Below are 25769 nucleotides of genomic sequence, written 5' to 3'. Positions count from 1 at the left end.
TTTTGTGTGTTTGTGTGTGTGTGTGTGTGTGTGTGTGTGTGTGTGTGTGTGTGTGTGTGTGTGTGTGTGTGTGTGTGTGTGTGTGTGTGTGTGTGTGTGTGTGTGTGTGTTCATGAGGGCTCTTTACTGTCTGTCTGTAGAGGAAAATAAACTTACTTGCCAAGTTTCCAAGTTGCCAGTTGATGGTTCGTGAAGTGAACCTTTGATCTATTTCAGAAAACTGGTTGGTCATTGGCTGATCTAATGCTTTACATAATTCACTTCATTGGAGAAAGTCAAGGTTCACCAATTATTCATTTTAACTTTTCAATAAATGACCATACAACTTCAAGTTTAACCAAAACTACATGCAAGGAAAACTTAAAGACTTGGTGGATGATCTGAAGAAAAGCTCAAAGTCTTCACTTTATTAAGTTATTGTTATTAACCTTTGCATGGGAGGTGTGGCTTCTGGTATTCTGTGTTAATCTTGTTATGTTCTTCGTGTTTTTATGATCTTTTATGATTTATTGTTCATACTGTGCAGCCTGTCAGAGAAATGTTTTGGAATTAGAATCCTTCCTGAGTTGCTACTGATTTTTCTGTATAACAAAATAAAAAACAACTTCTCAGCGATGTTAAGATGACATGGCTGGTTTAATCCAATACCTTGTGCTTTGTACTCTGAAAAGACACAAATATTGACAAAATGTATTAGAATACACAGGTTGATGAAACGGACTTACCTTGGGTTTGTCATTACTCAAAGGATGAGCGTGTTCAGTGACATACTCACAAAATAAGAAAGTCTGTCGTCTGTTTGCTCTGACTGCTCTTTGGTGTTTGGTCTATGCTGTCATTAGCATGACTGGACTTGCTGAAGCACCTCCTGTTATCTTGACTTCTTTACGACATGCAAATTTCTGTTCATGCTCTCATTTTTCTTCCCCCCTCTGACCTGTCAGGTAGTTGTCTTGGTTTTTTGCCAGTCTGGGATACAGCAGTGCTGCAGTCAACACAAGCTTGAAGACGACTTAGCATCCAGAAAAAGTAAGTCACTTATGTTTTAGTGCAGTTTTTAATCACAATTGAACTTCTTTTCAGCCCAGTTCAAACATCTGACTCATCTGACTCCTACAGGTGTATCTGTTCACCAGCTAACCTCAGACTTACCTTTCTCTCCCTCTTCCTTTGACTTTCAGATCTTCCACATTCTCACCATGTTTGACCCACCAGTAAGCCACCATGAAGAGGCCTACGTCTCTCTGGTGAGAGGTTTAAAAGAGGTGGACCTCTGTGGGACCAGTGTTCCCTCTATACTGGTGCTGACTGGACACCATTCCTTTCCCATCGTGACGAACAAGCAAGGCCAGGTCCTTATGGCTGCTTCACTGTACGGCAAAGGAAGAATTGTGGTCTTTGGTCATGAGAGCTACCTGACCAAATGTCCTTCTTTGGTGGAGAACGCTTTGGTCTGGCTGAGAGGAGATGGATCTGACAACCCGTCTGTGGCACTCCACAATAATGTCCAGGCAGTTGCCGATAATCTCAATAAATCCAGCTTCCAAACCAAAGTTGTGGGGGGCTTTGATAAAAGTCTAGGGGCTGGTGTGTATGTGACCACTGCCTACACTGTGGATGAAGAGGTGAAGGACCTGGTGGCATTTATGAAATCTGGAGGAGGAGTGCTGATGGCTGGGCAGTCATGGTATTGGGCTTCATGTCACCCAAAGGCCAACACACTGCTTCAGTTTCCTGGAAACAAGGTGTCTGGTGTGGCAGGGATCTACTTCTCCAAGCATTACGGTGTGGCAGAGTGCATACCTGTCCACCATCAGATCCCATCCTCCTGGATGGCTGTGGTGTAAGTGTACACTAAACTTTCATTTTATTGCACATTTATAACATGTTACACCATGCAAAGATGATGCAACCTGAAGAGTTACTCACAGAAGTTTTAAAACCATGCCTTAAGCCATTGGTAATGAAATAAAAAAATATCTGGGTTACCCAAAGGTTTAGAGAGTCATCAGACAGTTATGTTTAGGGATGTTCAATAGCACTTTTTTTTCTGACTTTTTTTTTCTGACCAGTACCAAGTACAAATACCATGAGTACTCCTGATGCATAAAATTTCAATTGACAGTGAGAGATAGTTTTAAACAAAGACAGCAAGCTCCCTTTTACCATTGTAAACAACACTTGCTAAGTTTATGATTACTTTTAATAAAGTAACAAAAGTTCAGAATAAAATTTACAACTGTCAGAGTTTAAGGGATTGTTTTGGGATAAAAAAGTTAAAGCGTTAACTCTCCCCACCTGATGCATGTTTGTTTTGGTATCAAACCTTGACAATGTAGCGCCAACTACTGTTGTGGAGGACTTACTCAACATAAGATGTTTTTGCCTTGAGTATCAGCTGATCGTATGGCAACCTTTGGGAGCCCCCGGCACCTTAAAATAGGCTTGTAATGGCCAGATACTGAGGCCCCGCTTACACGGAGACTTCCGCAACAATTCTTCCTTTGCGTTTTCAAAAGCCACTCGCGTTTACATGAGGACGGCGTAAAAACGATCCGCGTTCATACGACTCCAGGAGGACAAGTCTCCTCTTCTGTTCTTTCTTTTTCTGCCATTTTGTTGTGTGAGACGGTCGGCAATCCAACCATAATGCGCATTACCGCCACCTACTGGCTCAACTGGAAATGTGGCTGAGTGCGGAGCCTTCGAGCCTTCACCTGAAACTGCGAGTGCGCATGCGGTGACGTCAGCGTTTCACCCTGAGACGCTCCGCTCTGTGTTTACACGAAGCTGGATGGAGGAACGGATTCATATCTTTCCACTCTGGGGAGCGTTTTCAAAAGTTTGCGTTTTCAATGAAAACGCAACGTGGTCTCGTCTAATCAGAAGGCCAAAATGCAACGAAATGTTTGCGGAATTGACCGTTCTCTGCGTCATGTAAACGGGGCCTGATACTTAGTACTAGCACTAATCCATCCCCTATTATGTCATAGTCACTCATTGATTTATACAAGCTGTAGATTAAAGACTATTGATCAAACAACCAAGCTTCATTAGAAACACACCTTCATGCAAATCAAGTGTAAGCCAGAATGGCCTGAGGCAACTGAAGTCAAGAAAGGAGAAAAAAGAAAAAAGCTGTATCTGTAACAGTAGACTTCAGGGCCGTTTACACGACAACAGTTTTAGGGTGAAACGCAAAAGTTTTGTTGCGTTTCAGCCTCGTGTTTACTCTGAAATGGCGTTTCAGCCGACCTAAACAAGCAAACTTTTGAAAACAGCCTCCAGAGTGCGATTTTTCTGAAACGCTCCCGTCACCGTTGCCTTGTAAACAGTGAGCCAACGTTTTCAGTGGAAACGCTGACGTCACACTCTGCCTCGCGCATGAGCATTCAACAGGACAACAGTAGATCGTCGTGAACTACCGTGTTGTGCTTGTGCTGGTTAATCTGCAGAATCTGCAGACTGTCTTTCAACAAAATGTGCATCTGTTGCTCCACTTTTTAACTTAGTATTCACTAATAATCAGATGATCAGGTCAACTCTACTTCGGTGGAGATCTCCCAAAAGCAGCTTATGGACAAGACAGTTATAGCACCACCTACAGGCCTGGCATGCTTACTACAGCGTTTTCAGTCCATCAGCGTTTCCGTGTAAACGCAGTTTTTTTCACTGCATTTTCACAGCGTTTTAGCGTTTTCAGATGAAACATCGTGTAAACGGGGCCTTCCTCTAAGGGCCTGATCTACTAGAGGTTTGCGTGTATGAAAACACATGCAAATTTGATAGCACTTGCAAAACTGATTTACAAACTGAGTGCACCAAGGATTGCATCTGTCAAATGAGCAAAACAGCACATGCAATACATTTAGCGTGCTTGCTTTCATGAATATGCAGAATATATGCAGATAATCTGAATGTGCAAAATTCTGGGAGGAGGAAATTAAAATCTTAACATTCAGCGCCCACAGAGTGATTTTTCAAACCTGAAACTGTTAGCAGACACTGTTTTTGAATCTATATTCAGCAGGTTTGAAAAGTACAAAATGGCAGTGTTACACAAAAAGGGCTGCTGTTATTGTGGTGAAAAGGAGGATTAGAAAGGAAGAAAATGTGACCAAGAATGTTGTTGTTATGTTTTCAGCCGGAAGTTTTCACTGAGCTCTTGGAATGTTGCAGGATAACATTCTCTCAAAACATTCTAAAAATGTTGGGTGGTATCTCTCTTTAAATGGTTGGTAACAACCTTGTTGAAATGTTAGTGACAACAGTTTAAGAATATTTTGCCCTAATTTTCTTCAGAACATTCTGAGTGGGAAGTTTTCTTGAAGTTCACAGAATGATCCTGGATAACAATCCCTACAAACCTTCTTGCACAGCAAAAAGTTTGTTTGGCACATGTTATGGAACATAAGCAAATGGTCAGCCAGTCTGTGCTATGCAGCACACAAACAATCTGCGCTTTACAGCACACAGACAGCCAGTCCATGCTTTGCAACACACACAGACAACCTGTTCGTGCCATGCAACACACAAACAATCTGCGCTATGTGGTGGACAGACAGCCGGTCCATGATATGTAGAGCAAAGACGGTCCAATGCATTGAGCACACACAGCCTGTGCCCTCATGTAAAGTAGGGCATCATACCCATTGCAGTCTGTGCAGTGTAGTGTAGTTTTTATACAAAACCTTTAAAATTTAAGTTGCACGTACTTAAACCTTTTGTTTAGTTCATTATGACTGAGATCATTTGAGTGTGATCACTTGCCTCAATTCCAAAACAATACAGTTGTAGGCAAAAACTTCAGTTTCATTTTGATTGAATTAAAAGTTATAAGTGGCCCACTCCTAATTTTTAATGAAAGTTGAGACCTTTTACCAAAAAATATAAAAAATGCATTTTGTATTTCATTTAAGGACTTTATTTACATTCTCACAACATCCTTTAAATGTTACAGACATAATGTTTTACCTTTCATCGCATATCGTATCAAAGGGAATGTTCTGGAAAAAAAAACTTTGTCTTCTGAGGCCTTAATAATATCCCAAAATTATTTTCAAAATGTTGCTTTCAGAATGTTCTCCCTTTGATGCCATGTAACATTGTGGGTACTTTTCATAAAATAATTATTTTTATTGATGCATAAAGTACATCCTTGTGACATTTTTTGAATGTTGCTTTAAGTGTTCTTCACTTGTTACAGGTTAACATTGTAGGAATGTTTTAATAATAGCTCTATCTGTTTAAAGGTCAAAGATCAAAGTTAAAGTTACCATTACTCTTTAAGTCTTGATAAACTTTGAACAGAAACCAGTGCATGAGGACACAGCAACTGTATCCAAATTTTGGACACAATCTTTGCTGCTTACATTGTAATTATGTATTAATGCACCAAAGAAAAAAAAACAAAATCTGTCTTTAATGAGTTCACAATTATTGTTTCAGGCTTCCTCTTCTGCTTTTATGAAGCTTCTTCTAAAAATAAAGAAGTCTTTGTTAAAGTAAGAAATTACTGATGTGTGCACATGTTTTTGATTGTGATACTGTAATAGACTGCGCTTCCCCTTTCACAAACAGTGTAGGTAAAGACTTTGAAGATGACCTGGAGTTCTTACTGGATGGGGTTCCAGAGTTTGACCTGCCAGGTGATTCCTTGTTTTCTGAAATTCTGATCCATGGGCCCCTGGCTTTTCCCATCGGGACCACAGAGGATGGACAGGCATTCGCTGCAGGAGCGTACTACGGGCAGGGACGTGTCATTTTGATATCTCATGAAGGATTGCTGGGGCAAGAGGTAAAGATAAAGTTGTTTCATACATTTAGACAAGTTGTCTTTATGCTCTGTATTTGACTGTTCTTCAAATAATCTTTAAATTGATATTGTAACTTTACCTCTAACTTTTGTATATTAACTTTTGGTCACCAGCAATTAAATCTATAAATATGATTAAAATTTACTATCTTGCAATATTTCTCTTATAACAGAGCCTGTCTAAATTCTGGAGCAATGCAGGACGTTGGTTGGGCGAGAGTCGTCAGGGGGTCATTGGTATAGCACCAAATGCACAATCTGCACTCAGAACTCTCAGCAAATCCGGCCTAAAGTGTGAGGTATCTGGCTTCAGACAAGACCTGGGGGTGTATGTGACCACAGCATACAGTGATGATCATGCAGCAGAGATTCAAGACTTTGTGGCAGAGGGTGGAGGTCTGGTGATAGGTGGACATGCCTGGTACTGGGCACAGACAAATCAGGGGAAGAACGTCGTCAAGGATTTTCCAGGTATGATGAAGCACTTATAAGATGTGACTGAGATGCATCCATGACTGAATAACATAAATGCATGTTTATCAAAGTGAAGATGCTTTCTTTTCTTCAGTGTTCTTGCACATTTAAAGTCCTGTCACAATGTGAGATACTCATATAGAGTTAAAATTAGATAGCGTTTGTCACAGGAATTCTACCATACATAAATAAGGAAGAAGGCATAATTTATTCTGCAAACACAAAACAACAAAAGACATACTCATTCAGGCTCAGTCAATAAAACAAGCATTTTAAGACAAACAAAAGCTGGGTCCAGACTCATCAGAATAACACCACAGAGGTACAAACAAAGTAATCAATTGCTAATCAGGTGGATGTATTAGCTGAATCCAAGTTGGAGACCAAAAAAGCAAACGGAAATTCAGGCCGATGATAAAGAATTGCTGGGAGATAAAAAGAAAAAAGAGGGAGAGCGCATCTCAGCAGTTACGTCAGCAAGAGACCTGGCAGATGGACCAATGTGTGCGGGCAGTGCTTGTAGTGTCATAGTCCCATATTGCAATGTATATATATATATATATATATATATATATATATATATATATATATATATATATATATATATATATATATATATATATATATATATATATATATATATATATATATATATATATATATATCTGCCATCAGCCAGTTAACATCCATGGGGTGGACGTGGAGGTGGTGCCAACCTACAAATATCTTGGTGTACATCTGGACAACAAGTTGGACTGGTCCCTTAATACAGATGCACTCTTTAAGAAGGGGCAGAGCCGTCTCTTTTTCTTAAGGAAGCTCAGATCAATTGATGTCTGTGGAAAGCTGCTGCAGATGTTTTATCAGTCCGTGGTAGCCAGTGCTTTGTTTTATGGTGCAGTCTGCTGGGGAAATAGTTTAAAGCAGAAGGACAAGAGGCGACTGGAAAAACTGGTGAAGAGAGCTAGCTCTGTGGTTGGATCCAGTTTGGACTCACTGGAGGCTGTGGTGGAAAGGTATACACAGAAGAAAGTGGAGGCCATCATCCGTCACTCTGATCACCCACTTCACAACATCATAGTCCAGAGGATCAGCAGCAGGGGACGCCTTACCTCTGTGCGCTGCAGGACCGAGAGGTTCCGAAGATCATTCCTCCCTGCAGCCATCAGAGTGTACAATTCTCTGCTTGGAAGAGTGCCCAAACAACTTGAATTTCCCTCCGGGGATTAATAAAGTATGACTTATCTTATCTTATCTTATCTTATATATATATATATATATATATATATATATATATATATATATATATATATATATATATATATATATATATATATATATATATATATATATATATATATATATATATATATATATATATATATATATATATATATACACAAGGGAACATTAATAGAGAAAAATCCCTCATCACACAAACACAAATGAATAAAATAAAATAAATAACAAATAGTGTTTTACAAATGAATTAGCTTGGATCATTTAAATAAGTAAATCCAAGGTCAAGCCTTAAATTCCCTGAAGAAGGTGAAGGTAGGTATGAGGTCGTGCTTGGCCACATACAAGTACAGGTTTAAAGTACAATCTAAAACCTGACTTTGCTAGCCTTCTTTGATGCAATATTGTCAATAACGCCATCAAGTCCAGAGAGAGGCTCCTGTGACATAGAGGACCTCTTCTGTTTGTTTTAAGTGTGTATATTTTGTGTGTGTAAATGTTCTTAAAAGTGTAAGCTGTGTTAAACCATGTGTGTCTGTAAATGTCTGCCTTTGTGTGCAAAAATAGGTCACAAACAATTTTTTATTTTATCTTTCCTTGAGCCTAAAATATGGCCTACATCACAGCATCAGATATCTGTGAATATATGTGTTTCTGCACCTTTAAGTTTAATGATTTATAAGGCCCAAAACCTCATCTATTGTCCATACGATATATTTTATTATTTTTATTTTTCAGATCAGATGTGCTGTTATTTCTTTCAGGGAATCGTATCCTGAACAAAATGGGCCTGACCCTGCTGGGTGGAACAATCAAAGGAGGTGTGTTCAAGACTCCTGAGCCCAGCAAGGCCAAAGAAAACTACCACTTCCGCAAGTGTCTTCAAAACTTTTCTGACCACGTTACTAAGGGGGAAAAACTGAGCAAGGAGGACGAGGAGAACCTTAGAAAGTTGGGCCAAGACTGCTCCAACTTTTTGCACATGAACTCTCGTGACTGCTGCTCCTACTCACAGGTTCTCTCCAACCTCACTGCAATCCTCAAGACATCTGGCTTGCCTCAAGTGAGTACAAAATTGCATTTAAAAGGACAGCAATCATGATACTGTTTTGATGATATTATATCCTTATAATATTATTATTGTTGAACATTGCTTATTATTTTAAGGTATGTGAAAGCCGCCCTGCCAAGAGTCCCAAAGACCACCTGCTCCTCACTGTGGGGACAGATGTGTATAAGGCCAGTCCAGATCCTGATGCCCTTCTGCCCCACCTCATCAAGAACAATCCCTCACTGCAAGTTGTCCATAACCACGAGGTTGTGGTGAATGTTGACACAGCAGGTTAGGAGTCACGCTGGTAGACAAACATGCAAAGCATTTACGAGCTTCTGTCCAAAACTGGATTTATTGTGTTTGGTTAACAGAATTAGTTACACAGAGATCACTGTTCAGAAGTAAACAGTGTGTGTGTGTGTGTGTGTGTGTGTGTGTGTGTGTGTGTGTGTGTGTGTGTGTGTGTGTGTGTGTGTGTGTGTGTGTGTGTGTGTAAGGAGGGGAGGAGTGGGTGAGCACAGGTCTTTACCTGTCTCCTGGTATGAGGACCTTTATGGCGCTCCCAGAGAAGATTGTGAAGAAGGGATGGAAGGTACTGAACACAGACTTTCTTTCAGCATCACCTCATGGGGTTTCTGTCAGGAGGACACTTACAGGGCTGAGAAATGAAGACATTCACATACCATCCAAAAATCTGATCTTTAGAAGCATTAATAAACATATATATAGCCTGGATCAAAAATGTCTTGAGCCTGAGTAGCTCATTTCTCTGTCAGCTTACACATTTTGGAGAAGAATTTTTTTATATATAGCTATGCAGTTTAGAATATATTATTATGTTTGGCCAATCAGAGGCAAAGCTCACCTGACTGGCAGGTGGGCACAGGTGAGGAGGTTCAAAGCCTGCCTCTTTTGACAGCATTTCTAATATGGCTCTCCAGCTTTGAATCTTGATATTCACTGAACAAATTCTCAATCAGTGACACATGACTCATGTCATCCTCAGATCCAGATAGGCTGTCAAACAGACAGGCTGAATAGTGATGTGCTGAAGAGAGCACCATGTGTTTCTGAGAGATTTCCTGTTGACTCAGCGATGCTGCAGGTATGGAACCTGTGGGGCGGACTCATCTACCTGGTGGCTCCACCCAAAACCAAAGAGGAGGGGTTGGAGGTCACCGTGGAGATAGCTGTACCTGCACCATACTATAAATCTGGTGAGTCTGCTGCTGATGTGTTTTTGTTGTTTTAGATTTCAGGTCAGTGTGAAGAAGGCAAACTTCAAGGCTAAACTGTTAAACATGATCTTTGCTCAACCCCCTGGTGTTCTTTTCAGGTGTGACCACAGCAGCTGAGTGGTCAGTCCTGCGCACAGCTCCCTCACCCTGGGCAGAGCTGGAGTTTGCTAACCTCATCATAACAGTACCCTCAGAAGTTGTCCGAAATGTGGACCGCCCTGATGAGCTGGCAGTTCACTGGGACAACATAATGAAGGCCGTGGCTGACCTGGCTTCCATTCCACACAAATTTCCACGCAAAGAGCGCTTTGTAGCAGATGTACAGATTTCTCATGGTGAGCTTGGTTTTGGCTATTTTTCAGGTTTCTTAGTCTAAGTCCTGTTTTTTATTTGCATTTGCTGTAAGGAACCCTGTGGAGATAAAGTGCAAAAGTACACCATTTCCTATTGTTAGTCTTTCAAAACAATCACTTGTCTGTTTTTGCCAGAATCATGTCAGATATTGCAAACTTGCAAGTTTTAGAGTTAAATGTAGAAAACAGAGTTTAGATACCCCAGTGAACCCCTTAAGGTGCTGTAAATTTGTCCGAAGTTACAACATAGAGGGCTCTAATTTCGTAGACCAAGCGCAAGCGCAAGCGCACCTGCCCTGCATCGGACTTCGCCATGCGGACAGGGTGTGACCGGCACACTTTACAAGTTTCCTGCAGTGCCAAGAGAGGCGCAGTCAAGGCGCAGAGGAGCGTGTCCACTCCTCCCTCCATGCAAATGGCAGAGAGGGAGGAGGCAGCCTAACTTCTCCTAGGAGGAAACTGATGTACTGGTCCAGGAGGTTCAAGCCCGCAGTACCAGAATATATGGTACTGGGAACAGACCTCTACAGGGTGATGGTTCAAAAACAGCCTGAGATGAAGTTACAAATACTATTAACCAGTTTTGCCCAGATATTCTGAGAACCACCGCTCAGTGTAAAAAGCGGTTCAGTGATGTAAGGAGACGGGGCAAAAGAAAGCTCAGTGATCAAAGGAGGCACATGGTGGCCACGATGCGCGTCACCATGTCGACCACCTCACGGGACAGATGTAATCTGTTCCTGTGTCATGAATAGGAGTGAAATGAAGGGACAGTTAAATTTGAACACTCAAGTGGGCAAATAGATTTATCGTGCTTGTGATCCACCTGCATTCCTGGTCTGTCATTGGCAAATAGCAGAGCCTTTGTTGATATATCCTCTCCCGGTACTTCCTCCTCCTCATCATCCTCCTTGCAATAATGCACTCCACCCATTTAGATCACGTTCAGAATAAAGATTAATACAGAGATATATTGGCAATCACAGGTAAATCCTTAAAACAAATCTGAGTATCTTACCGTTATTCAGCAAGCAGTCTTTTATTCTCTGAGTTTCATGAGATAAGAGAAGAGAATATACTCTGCCTGGGATGCTGTGGCTGTTTGTCATTGGCTGAGAGATGTGAAGTCGTTAGTTTGCATCTCTGCTCAAGCTAATTTCAATTAAACAGCTTCAATCCGACATCGGATGTGATGGGTCAGTTAATATAGATATAAATGTATATGCCGGTTGAGACAGTTACATTAAATAGTGATTGCTGTGATGGTTTGTTGCATTAAAACGTGCCTGATACTCTGGAAACCTGCCTCTGAGGCTTTGTTGACGTGTGCACTCATGTGCGCCTGTCACCAAATTACGGCTGCAGAGGGTGCCCTTCGCTTTGCACCGAGAATAGACCAGGTTGGAGCTGGCGAGCTTTCAGCGCACTTTCTGCACTGTTTTTGGCATGAAATTGTCACTGCGCCAAAATGAATCTGCCTATGCCTCCCACTGGTGTGCTATCAACTCCCCCTGGTGTGCAGTCACACCCATCTCTGTGCAGACGGTCTACCAAATTGTCAAATCGGCGGCGCATCACCGTGCACTGCACGAAATTAGCACTGCCCGGGGTGCGCCAGGCTTGCGCCCTTGCGCTGCACCACGAAATTAAAGCCCAGAGTGTTCATCACTGCAGTATGCTCACCTCACTCTTTCAGTATTTACTATCATAGTTATATTGTATATTTCTGTTTACATGCACTTAGTCTTGATTGTATCCACTACACAGCATATTTCTGTTTTCATTCATTTCACTGCACATAGCTTTGTTTACTTCTGATTTAATTTTTTAGCCTAACCACTTTTCACTTACTAAAGTCTCTTTACATCCTTTCATATTTTCCATTGATATTTTAAGTTAAGGTTAAGCTTTAAGTGGCACTTAAATTGACACTTTGTATTTGGGTGATATATTTGTTTAATTCCTTGCATTTACTTCATTTGCATGCATTTGTCCCCCAGTGACAAATAAAGTTTTTAGAATTCTATTTTGAAAATGAATCCTAATTGGAAGTGTAAAAAACTGTAATTCCTGAAGTGTCCACTAGAGGCTGGGCACAAAGGCTGAAAATCCCTGTTAGGTCCTGTGTTAAAATGATCTTTACACAGTGTTATCAACCAAGTGAACAGAATGAGTCATTTTGAAATTAGTGATACAAATTCCAGACGATAGAAGAATTTCACAACTCAAAAGAGGTCCATATTGGTCCCACAGTCCATGAGAAACAAAAACAAAAGAAAACAAAACATTCATATGTCACTTTTAGTTTAAATAACTCAATATCTTGTATGTAGGGGAATAAAAACTGACCAGGACTCTTAGAAAATGGATTAAGCATGTGCAAAATGAAGTGTTAAGTATAAAAGTGCATCCTCAGGCGATTAAAAGGCTTAAGCTGTGGTCTTAATCTTTATACTTTTTTGCATGTTTTAAACAGCAGAAATGAAGCCTAACAATCTGTTTCTCCTCCCAGGTTGGATGCATGCAGGTTATCCTATTATGATGCACAAGGCATCAGCAGGTGCACTGGTCAGCTTGGAGTATGATCAGACTGAATACCTGTGGGGTCCCATTCATGAAATGGGACACAACCAACAGAGGGGCTGCTGGGAATTCCCACCTCACACCACAGAGTGTACATGCAACCTGTGGTCTGTGTATGTGCATGAAACTGTGCTTGGAATAAGCCGGGAGAAGGTAATTTAATTATTCAAGTGCATTTTGATGCAACTTCCATATCAACAGAGGATAAAATGGAAAAACACTTTCTTTCTTTATGGTCACATTTTTTGAAAAGTCTTAAATTTTACATGGATTAAATACAGTTGAAATTAGACGTGTAACATTAAATCAGATTAAACTTTTCCTGTTTTAGGTCACTTACAATTACCAAAATTATTTCTATTTACAAAATCCCAGAGATAATGACAGAGATAATTTTTTTTTTTTGACAATTACTGCAATTACTTTCTTGAGAGTCAGTTAACATACATTTCATTAGTATTTAGTAGCATTGCCTTGAAACTGTGTGACTTGGGTCAAACGTTTTGGATATGCTTCCACAAGCTCCTCACAATAGTTTGCAGGAATTTTGGCCCATTCCTCCTGATAGAGCTGGTGTAACTGAACCAAGTTTGTAGGTCCCCTTGCTCACACATGCCTTTTCAGCTCTGCTCATATTTTAAATTGGGCACATTCAGGGCTTTTTGATGGCCACTCCAAAACATTGACTTTGTTATCCTGACGCCGCTTTGTAACCAGTTTGGTAGTATGCCTAGGGCCATTGCTCATTTGGAAAACCCATTTTTGCCCAAGCTTTAACTTCCTGGCTGATGTCTGCTGCCACCCTCACATTTTACAGTTGAGATGGTGTTCTCAGGCTTGCAAGCTTATCTCTTTTTCCCCCAAATCTAACAATAGTCATTTGGCTAAGAAGTTAAATTTCAAAATGAGGTCTCTGTCCCTGTCTGCATTTGGAAACTGTAATCTGTATTTTTTTTGTTTCTTTTGGAGTAATGGCTTCTTCCTGGGAGATTGGCCTTTCAGCCTATGTCGGTACAGGGATCATTTCACTGTTGATAATGACCCACTCTTACCAGCTTCAGCCAGCATCTTCTCAAAGTCTTTTGCTTTTGTTCTTCGGTTGATATACACATTGTAGGCCAAAGCCCATTCATTTCTGGTACACAGAACCCGTCTCCTGGACATTCCCATTGTGCTTATACTTGCGTATAATTGTTTGAATAGATGAACGGCACTTTCAAGCATCTGGAAATTGCACCCAAGGATGAACCAAACTTGTGTAGGTCCACAATTATATTCTGAATATTTTGGCTGATTTCTTTTAATTTTCTATGATGTTACACAAAGAAACGGTGTGTTTCAGGTATGCCTTGAAATACATCCACAGGTCTGCCACTGATTAACTCAAATGTTGTAAATAAACCTGTCAGAGGTTTCCAAAAATATGACATCATCATCTGGGCTTTCCCAGATTGTTTAAAGGCATAGTAAACTTCTGACTCTCAAGAAAGTAATAAAAAAATGTCTAAAAAATTATCTCTGTCATTATTCCGGCATTTAGCAAATAGAACTAATTCTGGTAATACTGACCAAAAACAGGAAAAGTTTAATCTGATTTAATGCTACACAGTGAGAAAAAAAGGTTATGTGTCTTTTTATATGGCGTAGGTAAACATCTGATTTCAACTGTAGCTTCACATAATTTCTTCTTCTGAAGGCTCACGGTTCAATGACTCCTGCAAACCGAACCAAACAAATCAAGAAGTATGTCGAGGGAGGAAGGAAACTCAGCAGCTGGAGCGTGTTCACGGCCCTGGAGACATACATACAGGTGAGTGAAGGTGTAAGGCATGGGTACTTTGTTTGATTTCATTCAGTGAAAAAATGAAGACAGAAATACATGCCCTCTTTTTTTACACTGTGTGTGGGATTTTGATCTCTGAATGAGTTTATTTTGGGTGGCAGTAGCTCCATCTGTGTCTGAGAATGGAGCAGGTTTGGAAATTGGGCTGGTAGCTGTCCCCTCCTCACTTTTTGTTTGGGCCTCTTTCAAACCACTCACCATGCTGGCATGGAGGGTCAGCATCATTCAGATCAAATCCTCTGAGTTTGAGTTATTGTTAAACCACCAACAGCAGGTCTGCACCAAGGGGCAACACCCAGTTTAGAGAAATGAAGCCTATGCAGAAGTGCTAAATATGAATCTGCATGAGGCTGGCTGCTGAAAGACCAGAAACCACTTACACCAAGACAAGCATTAAAAAGCATTTTTACAGCCTCTATAACTGTTAGAAAGGAAGCTTAAAGCCAGCGTTATGTCCAAAGAGGCTGCATCCACCGATTGGCTTCATTTCCCTGTTATAGGAACAGATGGGTGATGTCACAGAGATTGTAAAGATAGAAATGTGTATACGAAACAATAACATTTTTTTTAATCACAGCTGTTGACTAAAATGAATCTTTTTTCCTAAGTTATTTTCTTCAGTCACTTAAAAACATGTGAAATATAATCTCAATCGTATCAAAATGTGACTATTCAACAAGTCTAAGGTGATCATGGAGGGAAAAGGCCAACAAGTCTGTTTTTATTTTCATTTTTAAACCAGATACAATACCTGGCAGGACAAGCATCTTCTACTTAAAACTGATTGCACAAGATAAATCATGTTGATTTAGTCTGGTGAGGATCAAGGACAGTCCATTTAGATTTGATCAGAGATGTGAACTGTGTACAGTGTCTTCAATAAACCACAAAAGGCCGGAGAATTAATCTAGTCAAGCCTTATTATTTCTATTTTGGTCTGTGAAACTTACAACAAAGTGTAAATAAAGTAAAACCTTTTCCTTTAATCTAATCAGAAATATGATGTTAGGATCAAATGGTTGTATCATCTTTCAGGAAAATTAATCAACATACTGAATGTTATACAAACACAGATTCATGAGTGAGAGCAATGTGTGTATCTCTCCAGTCTGAATAACAACATCCACTGAAGGTGTTTAGTAAGAAAAGAGACTGTTGGCCCATGACACTTTTAGCAACTTTAGTTACCTGACCTGTTGAATGCATCTCACACACCTGACACCTGTTTTCACCTTTGTTCTCTTTTTTGTAGCTCCAGGAAAAGTTTGGCTGGGATGCCTTTAAGAAGGTGTTTGCAGCTTATCACAAGATGAGCAACTTCCCACAGGATAACCCAGGAAAGATGAACCTGTACGCTGAGACCTTCTCCCAGACCGTGAACATGAACCTGTGTGGATTCCTCAAAGCCTGGGGCTGGCCAATCGAAATGGCAACAGAGGAGAAGCTCTCAAAGCTGCCCCCCTGGGATGACCATCCCATGGTGAAGTACAACTGAGCTTCAGACTTCTGCAGAGAAAAGAGGAGGAGGAGTTCACTGACAATCATATATCTGAACTTAAGGGGCCAATTCACAAAAATCATGCATGACTTGTTTCTGCCACGTTCTAAGTCCTGAGGGTTAAATACAGTGTAATGATATTCTCATGCACAGACAGATAAATATTTTTCCACCGACAAAACAGAAATATCTTGATTCACAGAGCTTTGCTGGAACTAAAGTATTATATATTTTATGCAACTTTAGCAGCACTGTCTTTGAGAATTTGCTCCTTGGAGTTAAGAGACAAATGAAGTTCAGTGGCCTCTTTTTATTTGTGCTCCAGCTGTACTTATCGTAGTAGTTTAGACTAAGTATGAATGTTCGCTCTGTTGAATACTTTAAAACTGAAAAGGTTTCGAAAACATAAAAAATGTGTGATTAGAAAAAGCAGCTGTTAAGCCTACTGCAGTGACATGAACCTGGACCCTAATCCCCGGCGCTTGAAGATAGATCTGTAGACTATTATAAATCTGAAGTTGTTTAAATACTGATTTCTTTTATTTCCAATGTTTCTTATCCACTGTCTTCCATTGTACCTAGTTTTTCAGCTCCACAGAAAGGCACTTAAAGCAATTGGAGCTCTTATTATTTCACTACCAATATATTTGCATTAACTGACAATAAAAAAGGACATCAATGACAGTTGACTGTTTCACTCTGCTTATTTATTGTGTTTATCGAATGTTTCTGAAATTAGTATGAAAACACGCAGTGACTCAAAGCTGGAAGCAGCGTTGGATGGGTGCTCGCTCTGTTGCCGGTCCCTTATGCTGGTTTTACCTCCACTGCCAAGGTTTCATCCCTTTCTGACCCTCTTAGAGGTATCACTGTTGAGGTGATGTATTGTGTTGCTAGGTGTCGCCCTGTTGGTTGTGGCTGCGTAATGCAGCAGCATTTTCTTCTTTGTCTATTTCTTGTCATTTTTTCTTTTTTTTTTCTTGATCTTTGTATTGGATCATTGCTTTCATATCGTTTGTCTGTAACCATGGCCACATTATTTACATGTGAAATCGGCTGTTAGCAGCCTGTAGCATGTTAATGCTGACTGGTGCAAGGCCTGATGTTTCCCCACAAGGTGAGGAGAAAGAGGTGAGGACAACATACTGGTTCTCAGCTGAGTGCTAAGAAGTGCAGACATCGACCTGTCCTTCCATCCATCGTCATTTGGAACATAAGATCTATCTCCAATAAGATGGACAAGCTACCGAACAGAGGGAATACCAGAAGGCACAGTGGCACTATGCTATTCACAGACATGGCTAACGAAGTTAACACCAGACACCAACGCCACATTGGAAGAGCTTCACCTGCTGTGAGCAGACAGGATGCAGGAGACAGAGACTGGACAGACTGCTGAAGAAGCTCAGTCCTGGACCCTGTAGAGGTGGAGGCTGGCTGAACTGGAGAATGATTGACAAGCTGTCATCATCTATTTTCTTATGGACCACACTTTCTTACTTTTGTCTTCTTGGTTGCTGCTGTGATTCCTGAATTTCCCCTTGGGTATATACAAAGTAGTTTCTATTCTTCATTCCTTTTCCGAATCGCTTAACCTGTTCAGGATTGCGGTTGGATGGAGCCTATCACAGCTGTCACTGGGCAAGAGGCGGGGTACACCCTGGAAAAGTAAGTCTTGTAGTAAATTTTGTCAGGAATCCATCCATGTAATTGTTAAAGCTGTATGACTTAAACGTTTTTTCGTCTAGAGGCCAAAATCCAGCAGCTTATGAGGAGCTGGATCATCGTCTCTAGTTCAATTTAATAGTGGGAGCTGAGAGGGCTTCACCGACTTTAAGTGCTCGTCATTCAAATACCATTTCCTACACAACAAATCCCCTACATAATTATTACATATCAAAGACGAGCAAGATGAGCATTTTGACATTGGTTTGATCTATCAATGACATTCCTACTGCTGTAGAGACATTTTAGAGTGCCTATGTGGTGCTAGAGAGCGAATTCTGGCATTTTGGGGGTCAATCTGTGTGTTGTATTATTATACTTTTTTTTTTTAATGTTTTTTTTTCTTTTTTTTTCTTAAAGAAAATCTGATACGTGAAAAATTCCACTTTGATTTTTGAAATTAGTTTCTTATTTTTTTGGTAGAATATTCCATTTTTTATATTTAAAATAGGCTTTGTTTATGTGACAGAATCCACCTTATTAAAGTTATAAGCTATCCCTCTGCAATTATAATGGAATACCCTGGATTTTAGCACAGTTAATAAAGTTTTATAACAGTTTTTAACCTTTAGATCACTACCTTCAATATTTACGTTTGGTACTATTGATAAGAGTTGTTACAAAAAAAATCACAATCAAGCAGATCAAGGGCACAGGAATTGTTTCATATATTTTGTTAAAGTCTCTATAAAAACAATTTCAGTTATATTTTTCAGCAAAGTCTGCGTGACTCTGAACAGAACCATTACAATCAATTCAATCAGTCACAAATATGTCTCAAACCAGTTCCAAGGTAAGATAAATTTCCTGTTAAACCTATGGCAAAATCAACAGTAGTTGTTATTTTCTAGCACCTTCATCACTGCAATCTTGAAAAATCATTTTCAATAGTAACTTATTCAATGCAGTGAGAATAAAACCCAGCGCCCACACTGACAGCCTCAGATAAACAAGAAGTAATTGTAAATCTTATTAACACCACACAACAGAAAAATACATGAAAATATATACAGCATTTTAAAGTGTATTTTATTTTTTGCATGTTGGGGTAGTTGAAAGTCTACTTCTTGCTGGCCACTCAGAACTTTTGTATGATGACAGAGCTCCTGTGCTGGGCACAAATGACCTCATCGATGTAAAGAGAGTTTGCTGACTTCTCGATTTTTTCCTGCAGGTCCAGCTGACACCGGACCAGAACCCTCTGCTCCTCCTCTGACCGGGAGACTGCCTCACAAAGTCTGAACGCGCAAAGAAGAAAATGTGGCACATCATGATTTATGTTATCAGGTAACAGCTTTACATAACACACCATGGTGAAGAGGTGAAAGGAAACAAAACAATGATTTTTTGGTGGTGTGATTGAAGTTTATCAGACTTATTCTGTTATTGTTGCTTAAGAAAGTGTCTTAAGCAGGTACCTTTTCACACCAAAAGCCAGAGTGTGTGTTTCCTGGACTTACTTGTTGATATGCATGGGAAGCTGCTGAGCCTGGGCAAGGAGCTGAGCCTGTGCTGGATCGTAGCATTGCTCTTTGCCAGGCCTTGTACGGCGCAGAGTGAGCCGGTTCTGGGCCAAAACCAGAGCATGTTGGCTCTCACTGATAGCCAATTGGAGATCCTCTCTGGTTCTCTGCTGACCAACAATCTCAGACAGAGTCTGGTGGGAACAGAGCAGTCACACCAGAGTGAAAACAATGCTTATCTGAATAAAGACAACTCACAACATTTTTTTTTGCCTGTTACTGTTAGAAGTGCTTGGAGTGACCGTGGATGAAAAGTATGCAACTAGTTTTCATACAAGTGAACTCATGAGTTTTGGTATGGGCCAAAAAACTTTTAAGAGAAAATCAGACCAACATTTCAGCCTTTCTATACAACTTTTTCCTGACTTTGATTTTCTTATAGAGGTTTCCTATATATCCCCTTCAACAAACCGACCTTGGTGCATTCCCTACCTTGGCCAGTTGATCCTCCACCTGACTCCTGACTGTTTTGATTTCCTGGATGTTCAGCTGAAAGGCTGTGTTTGTGGCCTGGACCTGCCTCTCCATGTCAGCAGCTGTCTGCTCCAGGATGGACTCCACCAGAGCCTGTAAGGACATAGAGTTGGTCTTCTGCTGCTCTGCTATGGCAATATGGATGTCAGAGATGTTCTCCCACTGCTCTGGAGTCACTGCCAAGCTGAGGTACAGGGATGTTAGAGAAATACAGAAAAAAAACACCACACAAAGTATAGAACAGATCTGGTGTTCCAAGATCTGTGATAGCCACATGGTGGTTCACCTTGGCATGATAGATCCTGTGTGTTTGGAATTTTGCAGCATGTCAGCTGAATGTGTGGTCATTAAAGCACACGAGTTGTCAATGCACTGAGCCTCAAATTTCTCCTTCAGATCCTTCTCCAGCTGATTTTTGGACTTTCGGTTCATTCTGGAACACAAACAAGTGCTTGAGGGCTGCAGAACACAGTAAATGTTCTTAAAAAAGTCCAAATAGTCTGCATGTTTTCATGAGCTCCTTGATCCAGTGAGCATATAATCTCCCATGCTCACCTTATCTGCTCAGCGATCTGCTCTACCACACGCTGCAGGATGCCCTGTACTCCTTCTATCATGTCCCTCTCCTTTACAAGCTCACTTTCCACATCGTCATTATGCCTTTCAGATGGGAAACGTTTAATCCTGCAGGCCATAGGAGACAAAAAGAAAAATTCACCTGCTGTTAATGAATTATATAAGGGGTCCAACCAAACATTAAATATCACACTTTGTTATATTTCATGGGATACATGGACATAGACAATTGCCACAAAACTTTGTGCTTTGGTTGCTATGATTGAGTCATCTTTTATTCTTTTGAACTGATACCAATATTAATGTATTACACGTTTAATTAAGCTGTGTAGATTAGGCCCTGTTTCTACGGCTTCTGTTAAAACCATAAATCTATGACCACCTTGTTTTTAGAGAACCCCCTTACTAAATCTGGTCTTACCTCTCCTCCATGCAGAGAACAGTAACCCTCAGAGGCTCTTTGCAGGCCTCCAGTGCTTTTGCCACTCTGCCATGCAACACCACAAGGTCATCAATCCCCACAATAATCTCCTCCAGCTTTATCTCCAACTCCTTCTTCAGAAACTGGATGTCTCTGACTCGCTGATCTAAACAGCGGAAGAAAAAGACAAACAACAGTCCACTTCTGTAATTGTGCATCATTTTCATTCAGTGCTGCACAGAGTTGAGTTTGTTTTGTCTTGTTTTTTCTCTTACCAAGTCGCTTGGTGGCATCACTTTGTATTTTTCTACAAGCTTTTTCAGTTTCCAGGACCAGCCTCCTGCATTCTGCCCTGAAAAGCTCACAGTGGTTTCGTGTGATCTCCATATTTTCGAGGTTGAGCCCAGTGGCCCGTTGGAGACTGTGGTGCTGGACAGACATTGTTCCCTGCTGAACAGTGGCCCTGCATTGACAGGAGGGGGTGAGAGCTTCAATTAAGAAACAAACAAACAAAAAACTCGAGAGGCTTTAAAACTACATGGAGACTGGCTTATTGTTAATAATCTCACATAATACAAATGTACCGCTCTGAAGTGTCTATGCATTATACATACAAAGAGAGAAAGAGGGTAGGTGGGTATGTGCATAAAACATGACATAGTACAGTGGAGCAAGAGAAAATAGTATGTTACTCTATTCTATTTGTTGCTACTTACAGAGAAACACAAAGGGCTTTAATGTGTGTGTGTGTGTGTGTGTGTGTGTGTGTGTGTGTGTGTGTGTGTGTGTGCAGTGTGTGTGTGTAAAATAAAATAAAATAAAATAAATACAAAAAATGTATGTCTTAATTTTTGTGTTACATACAAAAACACAATATTTCCTCTCGCTGGTAGCTACGACTTCGTACAACTGGAAGTCGACTCTGTTTACATCATTTTGAAACTAACGTCGTGTTTTGAACTCTCGAGCGTTTCAAGCTCTAAACTAAAATATACAATAAAGCAAAATACGATAGATTTCCATTCCACATACCTTAATGTGTTGCTTTTAAACCTGTCGACCTCAATGTATCAGTTGACAGTCTTTAGCCTCTAGCTCGAGCTTAAATGCAACCAAACAAACGGTTTCTGTAGCAACGGATGACACATGTCCAATGCGGAAGCGGCCCGTTGACATCATGAGCCAATCAAATTAACCTCACATCACCTCCAAGTTACTGAGACGAGAGAATGGGAGAATGGGGATGAGAGTTTAACCTCTTGATGCCTGATGTCGAAAATTTGCGACATACCCTGCCAGGTCTTGATGCAGCTGAAATGACCTTTGTGTCTCATTATTGATTCATATTCCACTGATACTTAAGATCGTATCAGATCCACTAGTCACAATATGTTGGTCAGGGGATGAACTTCTCATATATGTAATATAACTTAGTTATTACTATTGTGTGAACTGTACTCAAATTTACAATCTTCACTTAATTTAACATCTGTAAAAATGCAAAGACACATAAAAGCAATCTATTTTTATATTTGTTAATTAAGTCAATTGATTGGGTTTAAGCTTGTTAGGGTAATCAGAGAGAATGTGGCTATCAGTGAGATCCAACATGCTCTGTTTTTTTTTTTTTTTTTTTTGTTATTAAAAAAAGTCCTTCGTTAATTTTGCCGTATGTTTAATAATACTGTCCCAAGGGTTTGCCTTCATAACAGATGAATTGTGACATCCTCTAAATGTGAATTAATTGGAGCTAAAAACATCTTTGAATGGACTGGCCCCTCAGTACATCACAGACTGCCTCCAAATTTACATCCCGGCGCGCCCTCTGACGTCTGAGGGCCACTCCCAGCTCGTGGTGCCTAAGACGAGACTTAAAACCAGAGGGGACAGGGCCTTCTCTGTAGTCGGTCCCAAACTCTGGAACACTTTGCCCCTCCACGTGTGAATGGCCCCCACAGTGAACTGTTTTAAGTCTCATCTTAAGGCCCACTTTTATATCTGGCTTTTAACACCGGATGAGTTGTGTGGTCCTCTGTGTCTTTTAATTTATTTTATCTTATTTATCATTTTAATTCATGTTTTTATTTTTTTTATTTTTTTATGTTTTATTTATTTTATGGTTTTTACTTTTGTACAGCACTTTGGAGATGTTGGTCTGTTTTTAAAATGTGCTATATAAATAAAGTGGATTTGGATTTGAAATAACTATGAAGACATTTTGGTGTCTTTAACACAGTGAAATTGAAGGTAACAGTCTTAAAAATTAATTTGTGCTAGTGCAAAACCCCAAACACCCCAGACAGCATTGCCAGGATCTAGCTTTTTGAAAGACATGTTCTTTTGCAGGTTGGTTTTCTTGTTTTGTTGATATTTTTTTAATTTGATTTCTTTATTTATCGCAGAAGTCTCCATGAATTCACAGTTTTCACTTGTGATTCACGCCCTAAAGTACTCATTAAAGTACTCAGTCACTTCCAATTCCAATTCCACCTGATTAGTCCAGTAGGTGGTGACATGGTTACAGAATAAAGACAGTTTAGGCCAAAAACTCAGGTTCAAATTGAGCAACGAGTAAGGTTTGGGTCACATGAAATTTGATTTTTTTTTCCCATCAGAATTGAAAAAATGATACATTCCTATGTAAATCCAAGTCACAATTAAGGTTTAAAGTAGGTATTCACCAATACTGATCGGTGGTATCGGTTATCAGTGTATCGGTGACCCTCAAGGCTTCATTGGTATCGAGGAAACAGATTCATGGTGCCGATGTAGGCAAACAGCTCTATGCCTTTTTTTTGTTTGTTTTTTTTACCAGCGCTTTTTGCTCATTGATTTGAAATGTTACCTCTGATGCACTTGCTTGGCTTTTAGCTGAATTACCAGTCAACAGGGTATAAAAGTTTACATTAAAAATAACTTTTATATATTCTGAAGAATTGTTTCATAGTTTAAATAAATATTAACTTCAGTAATAGGTAATAGTAAAATGCTAGGCGCTACCCAAGTAGCTGCCTGTTGCAGCAGCTCTCTCGTCTTTGTCCGTTTCTTGTAATTTTTTCGTCTCTTTTTTGTCATCTTTGTATTTGGTGTGGATCATCACTTTGTATGGTTCATTGTCGGTCATGGACACCAAACTTTTTGTGGCTTCGGCGGTATTTTTTACTACTTTTCTACTGTGTTTGTCTGGAGATCCTACATGTAACCATGGCTGCATTGTTTACATGCGAAATTAGCTGTTAGCAGCCTGTAGCATGTCAATGCTAACTAATGTAGGGCTTGATGATTTCCCTCGAGCTGAGGAGGAGGAGGTGAGGACGACGTGCTGGTTCTCGGATGTGAGCTGGGAGGTGATGACGTGGACCTGTCCTTCCATCCATCCTTGTTGGGAACGTGGGATCTCGCTCCAGGGGATGGACGAGCTAGCCGTGCTAACCCAGCGGCATCATGCTGTTCACGGACGTGGCTGACGGAGCAGACATCGGACGCCGCGACACATCGGAGGAGCTTCGCCTGCTGTGAGCAGACAGGATCCAGGAGACAGAGACTGAACAGACTGCTGAAGAAGCTCAGTCCTGGACCCTGTGGAGGTGGAGACTGACTGGGCTGGAGAGTGGTGGACGAGTGGTGGACGGGATGTCGTCATCTAATTTCTTATGGACCTTTTTGCACTTTCTATATTCTTTCTTACTTTTGTTTTCTTAAATGCTGCGGTCACTCCTGAATTTCCCCTCGGGGATAAATAAAGTATTTTCTATTCTATTTCTATTGTATTCTAATTTCATAAACTCATTTTTGCCTTTACCCAAAGCATCACCAGTCTTATCCCACAGTAGGGCATGCAGGTTATAATTCAGCACTGGCATCGGATTGGTATCAGATTTCGGGACCATAAAAGTTGGATCATTGCGCTGAGAGTGTAGCACCATCACTCTGTCCTCTGTAATCAGTAGGGATGGGTACCTTTCACATTTGAAACAATACGGTACTGATGCCTGGTACCAATTTTCTGTACTTTTTTGTGTTTATGTAATATATATATATAAATATATATATATATATATATATATATATATATATATATATATATATATATATATATATATATATATATATATATATATATATATATATATATAATTTTTAATTTAACAACAACATAACCTTGCAATGCTGTGTTCATGTCCAGCATGGAAAATCACCTGCTCTTTCACTCCCTCACAGTCATAAGGATGCATTTAGGTATCTAAACATGGTACTTTTTGGTATTACAAGAATCGGTACCTGGTACTTTTGATAGAATTCGGTCCGTACCTAATAAAGTACCTAATATGGTACACATCCCTAGTAATCAGTGCACGTTTCTGTTCAGAAGTGCTGTTTGTGCACATGTGTATTTATGGCATGTTTTAGAGTGTCCCCCAAGAGGATTCATATATTAAAGTATATCTTCTCAATGGGAGATTAGGAGAATGACTGCTCACTGGACAGTGAAAGCTGATAGTTTGGATTAAACAGATATTCCCCTCTATGACTGGACAAAAAACATGTTCATCCAGTCACTAAATGTCAATATTTTTTGGATTCAGATGCTGGGGTTATAAATCCATTCATGCTAAAGAAAAGAAACAGACAATGAAATGATCCTTGCTGGTCAAAGATATCAAGATACGTCTTGATGTGTATTTGTTTGTATCTATGTGTTTAAGTAAAGCTTCAAAGTATGGAGCTTAAAAACGTTAGATCACTTCTTAGTCACAACACTTTACGTTAATGAGAAAAGTCACAGCGTTTGAAACGACTGATACTGAAATACTGACACAAAAACATTCAATTAAAAAAAAATAAGCAGAGTAAACAGTCAGCAGTCATTGCAGTCTTTTTTATTGTCAGTTAATGCAAATATCTGTAGTGAAATAATAAAAGCTCCAATTCTTTTTAAGTCTGAGTAACTTT

At 40.0% G+C, this 25769-nt stretch overlaps 2 protein-coding genes across 2 annotated transcripts; one reads left to right on the top strand and one right to left on the bottom strand.

The window, feature by feature from the left end:
• The first annotated feature begins 1199 nt into the window (after positions 1-1199).
• On the top strand, positions 1200-16117 carry LOC141798006 (TRPM8 channel-associated factor homolog). The gene is made up of 11 exons (XM_074679765.1): positions 1200-1843; positions 5581-5797; positions 5989-6286; positions 8293-8591; positions 8696-8870; positions 9080-9174; positions 9589-9799; positions 9919-10155; positions 12686-12909; positions 14453-14566; positions 15852-16117. The coding sequence occupies exons 1-11, from the start codon at positions 1200-1202 to the stop codon at positions 16092-16094; spliced, it is 2757 nt and encodes a 918-aa protein (XP_074535866.1). The 3' UTR covers positions 16095-16117.
• Positions 16118-18662: 2545 nt separating this feature from the next.
• tekt1 (tektin 1) lies at positions 18663-21947 on the bottom strand. The gene is made up of 8 exons (XM_074679766.1): positions 21849-21947; positions 21092-21279; positions 20817-20982; positions 20375-20503; positions 20106-20252; positions 19778-20003; positions 19283-19479; positions 18663-19060 (listed from the first exon to the last, which is right to left on the bottom strand). The coding sequence occupies exons 2-8, from the start codon at positions 21255-21257 to the stop codon at positions 18901-18903; spliced, it is 1191 nt and encodes a 396-aa protein (XP_074535867.1). The 5' UTR covers positions 21258-21279; positions 21849-21947; the 3' UTR covers positions 18663-18900.
• Between the last annotated feature and the right edge of the window lie 3822 nt (positions 21948-25769).

Source organism: Halichoeres trimaculatus, unplaced genomic scaffold, assembly GCF_033239565.1.
Source record: "Halichoeres trimaculatus isolate MK-OKI-2021-1 unplaced genomic scaffold, fHalTri1.1 fHalTri1_scaffold_9, whole genome shotgun sequence".
Lineage (NCBI taxonomy): Eukaryota > Metazoa > Chordata > Actinopteri > Labriformes > Labridae > Halichoeres > Halichoeres trimaculatus.
This window is presented reverse-complemented; position numbering and strand designations above follow the sequence as displayed.

What these genes read in the sequence shown, in the direction of transcription:
- LOC141798006 (XM_074679765.1), top strand. Translation starts at nt 1,200, where the DNA reads ATGTTTGACCCACCAGTAAGCCACCATGAAGAGGCCTACGTCTCTCTG. An exon ending in CGTCGTCAAGGATTTTCCAG is followed by an intron (nt 6,287 to 8,292) that starts GTATGATGAAGC and finishes TATTTCTTTCAG; the next exon opens with GGAATCGTATCCTGAACAAA. An exon ending in CCCTGGAGACATACATACAG is followed by an intron (nt 14,567 to 15,851) that starts GTGAGTGAAGGT and finishes TCTTTTTTGTAG; the next exon opens with CTCCAGGAAAAGTTTGGCTG.
- tekt1 (XM_074679766.1), bottom strand. Translation starts at nt 21,257, where the DNA reads ATGTCTGTCCAGCACCACAGTCTCCAACGGGCCACTGGGCTCAACCTC. An exon ending in TGATGCCACCAAGCGACTTG is followed by an intron (nt 20,983 to 21,091) that starts GTAAGAGAAAAA and finishes TCCGCTGTTTAG; the next exon opens with ATCAGCGAGTCAGAGACATC. An exon ending in GTTCTCTGCATGGAGGAGAG is followed by an intron (nt 20,504 to 20,816) that starts GTAAGACCAGAT and finishes TATGGCCTGCAG; the next exon opens with GATTAAACGTTTCCCATCTG.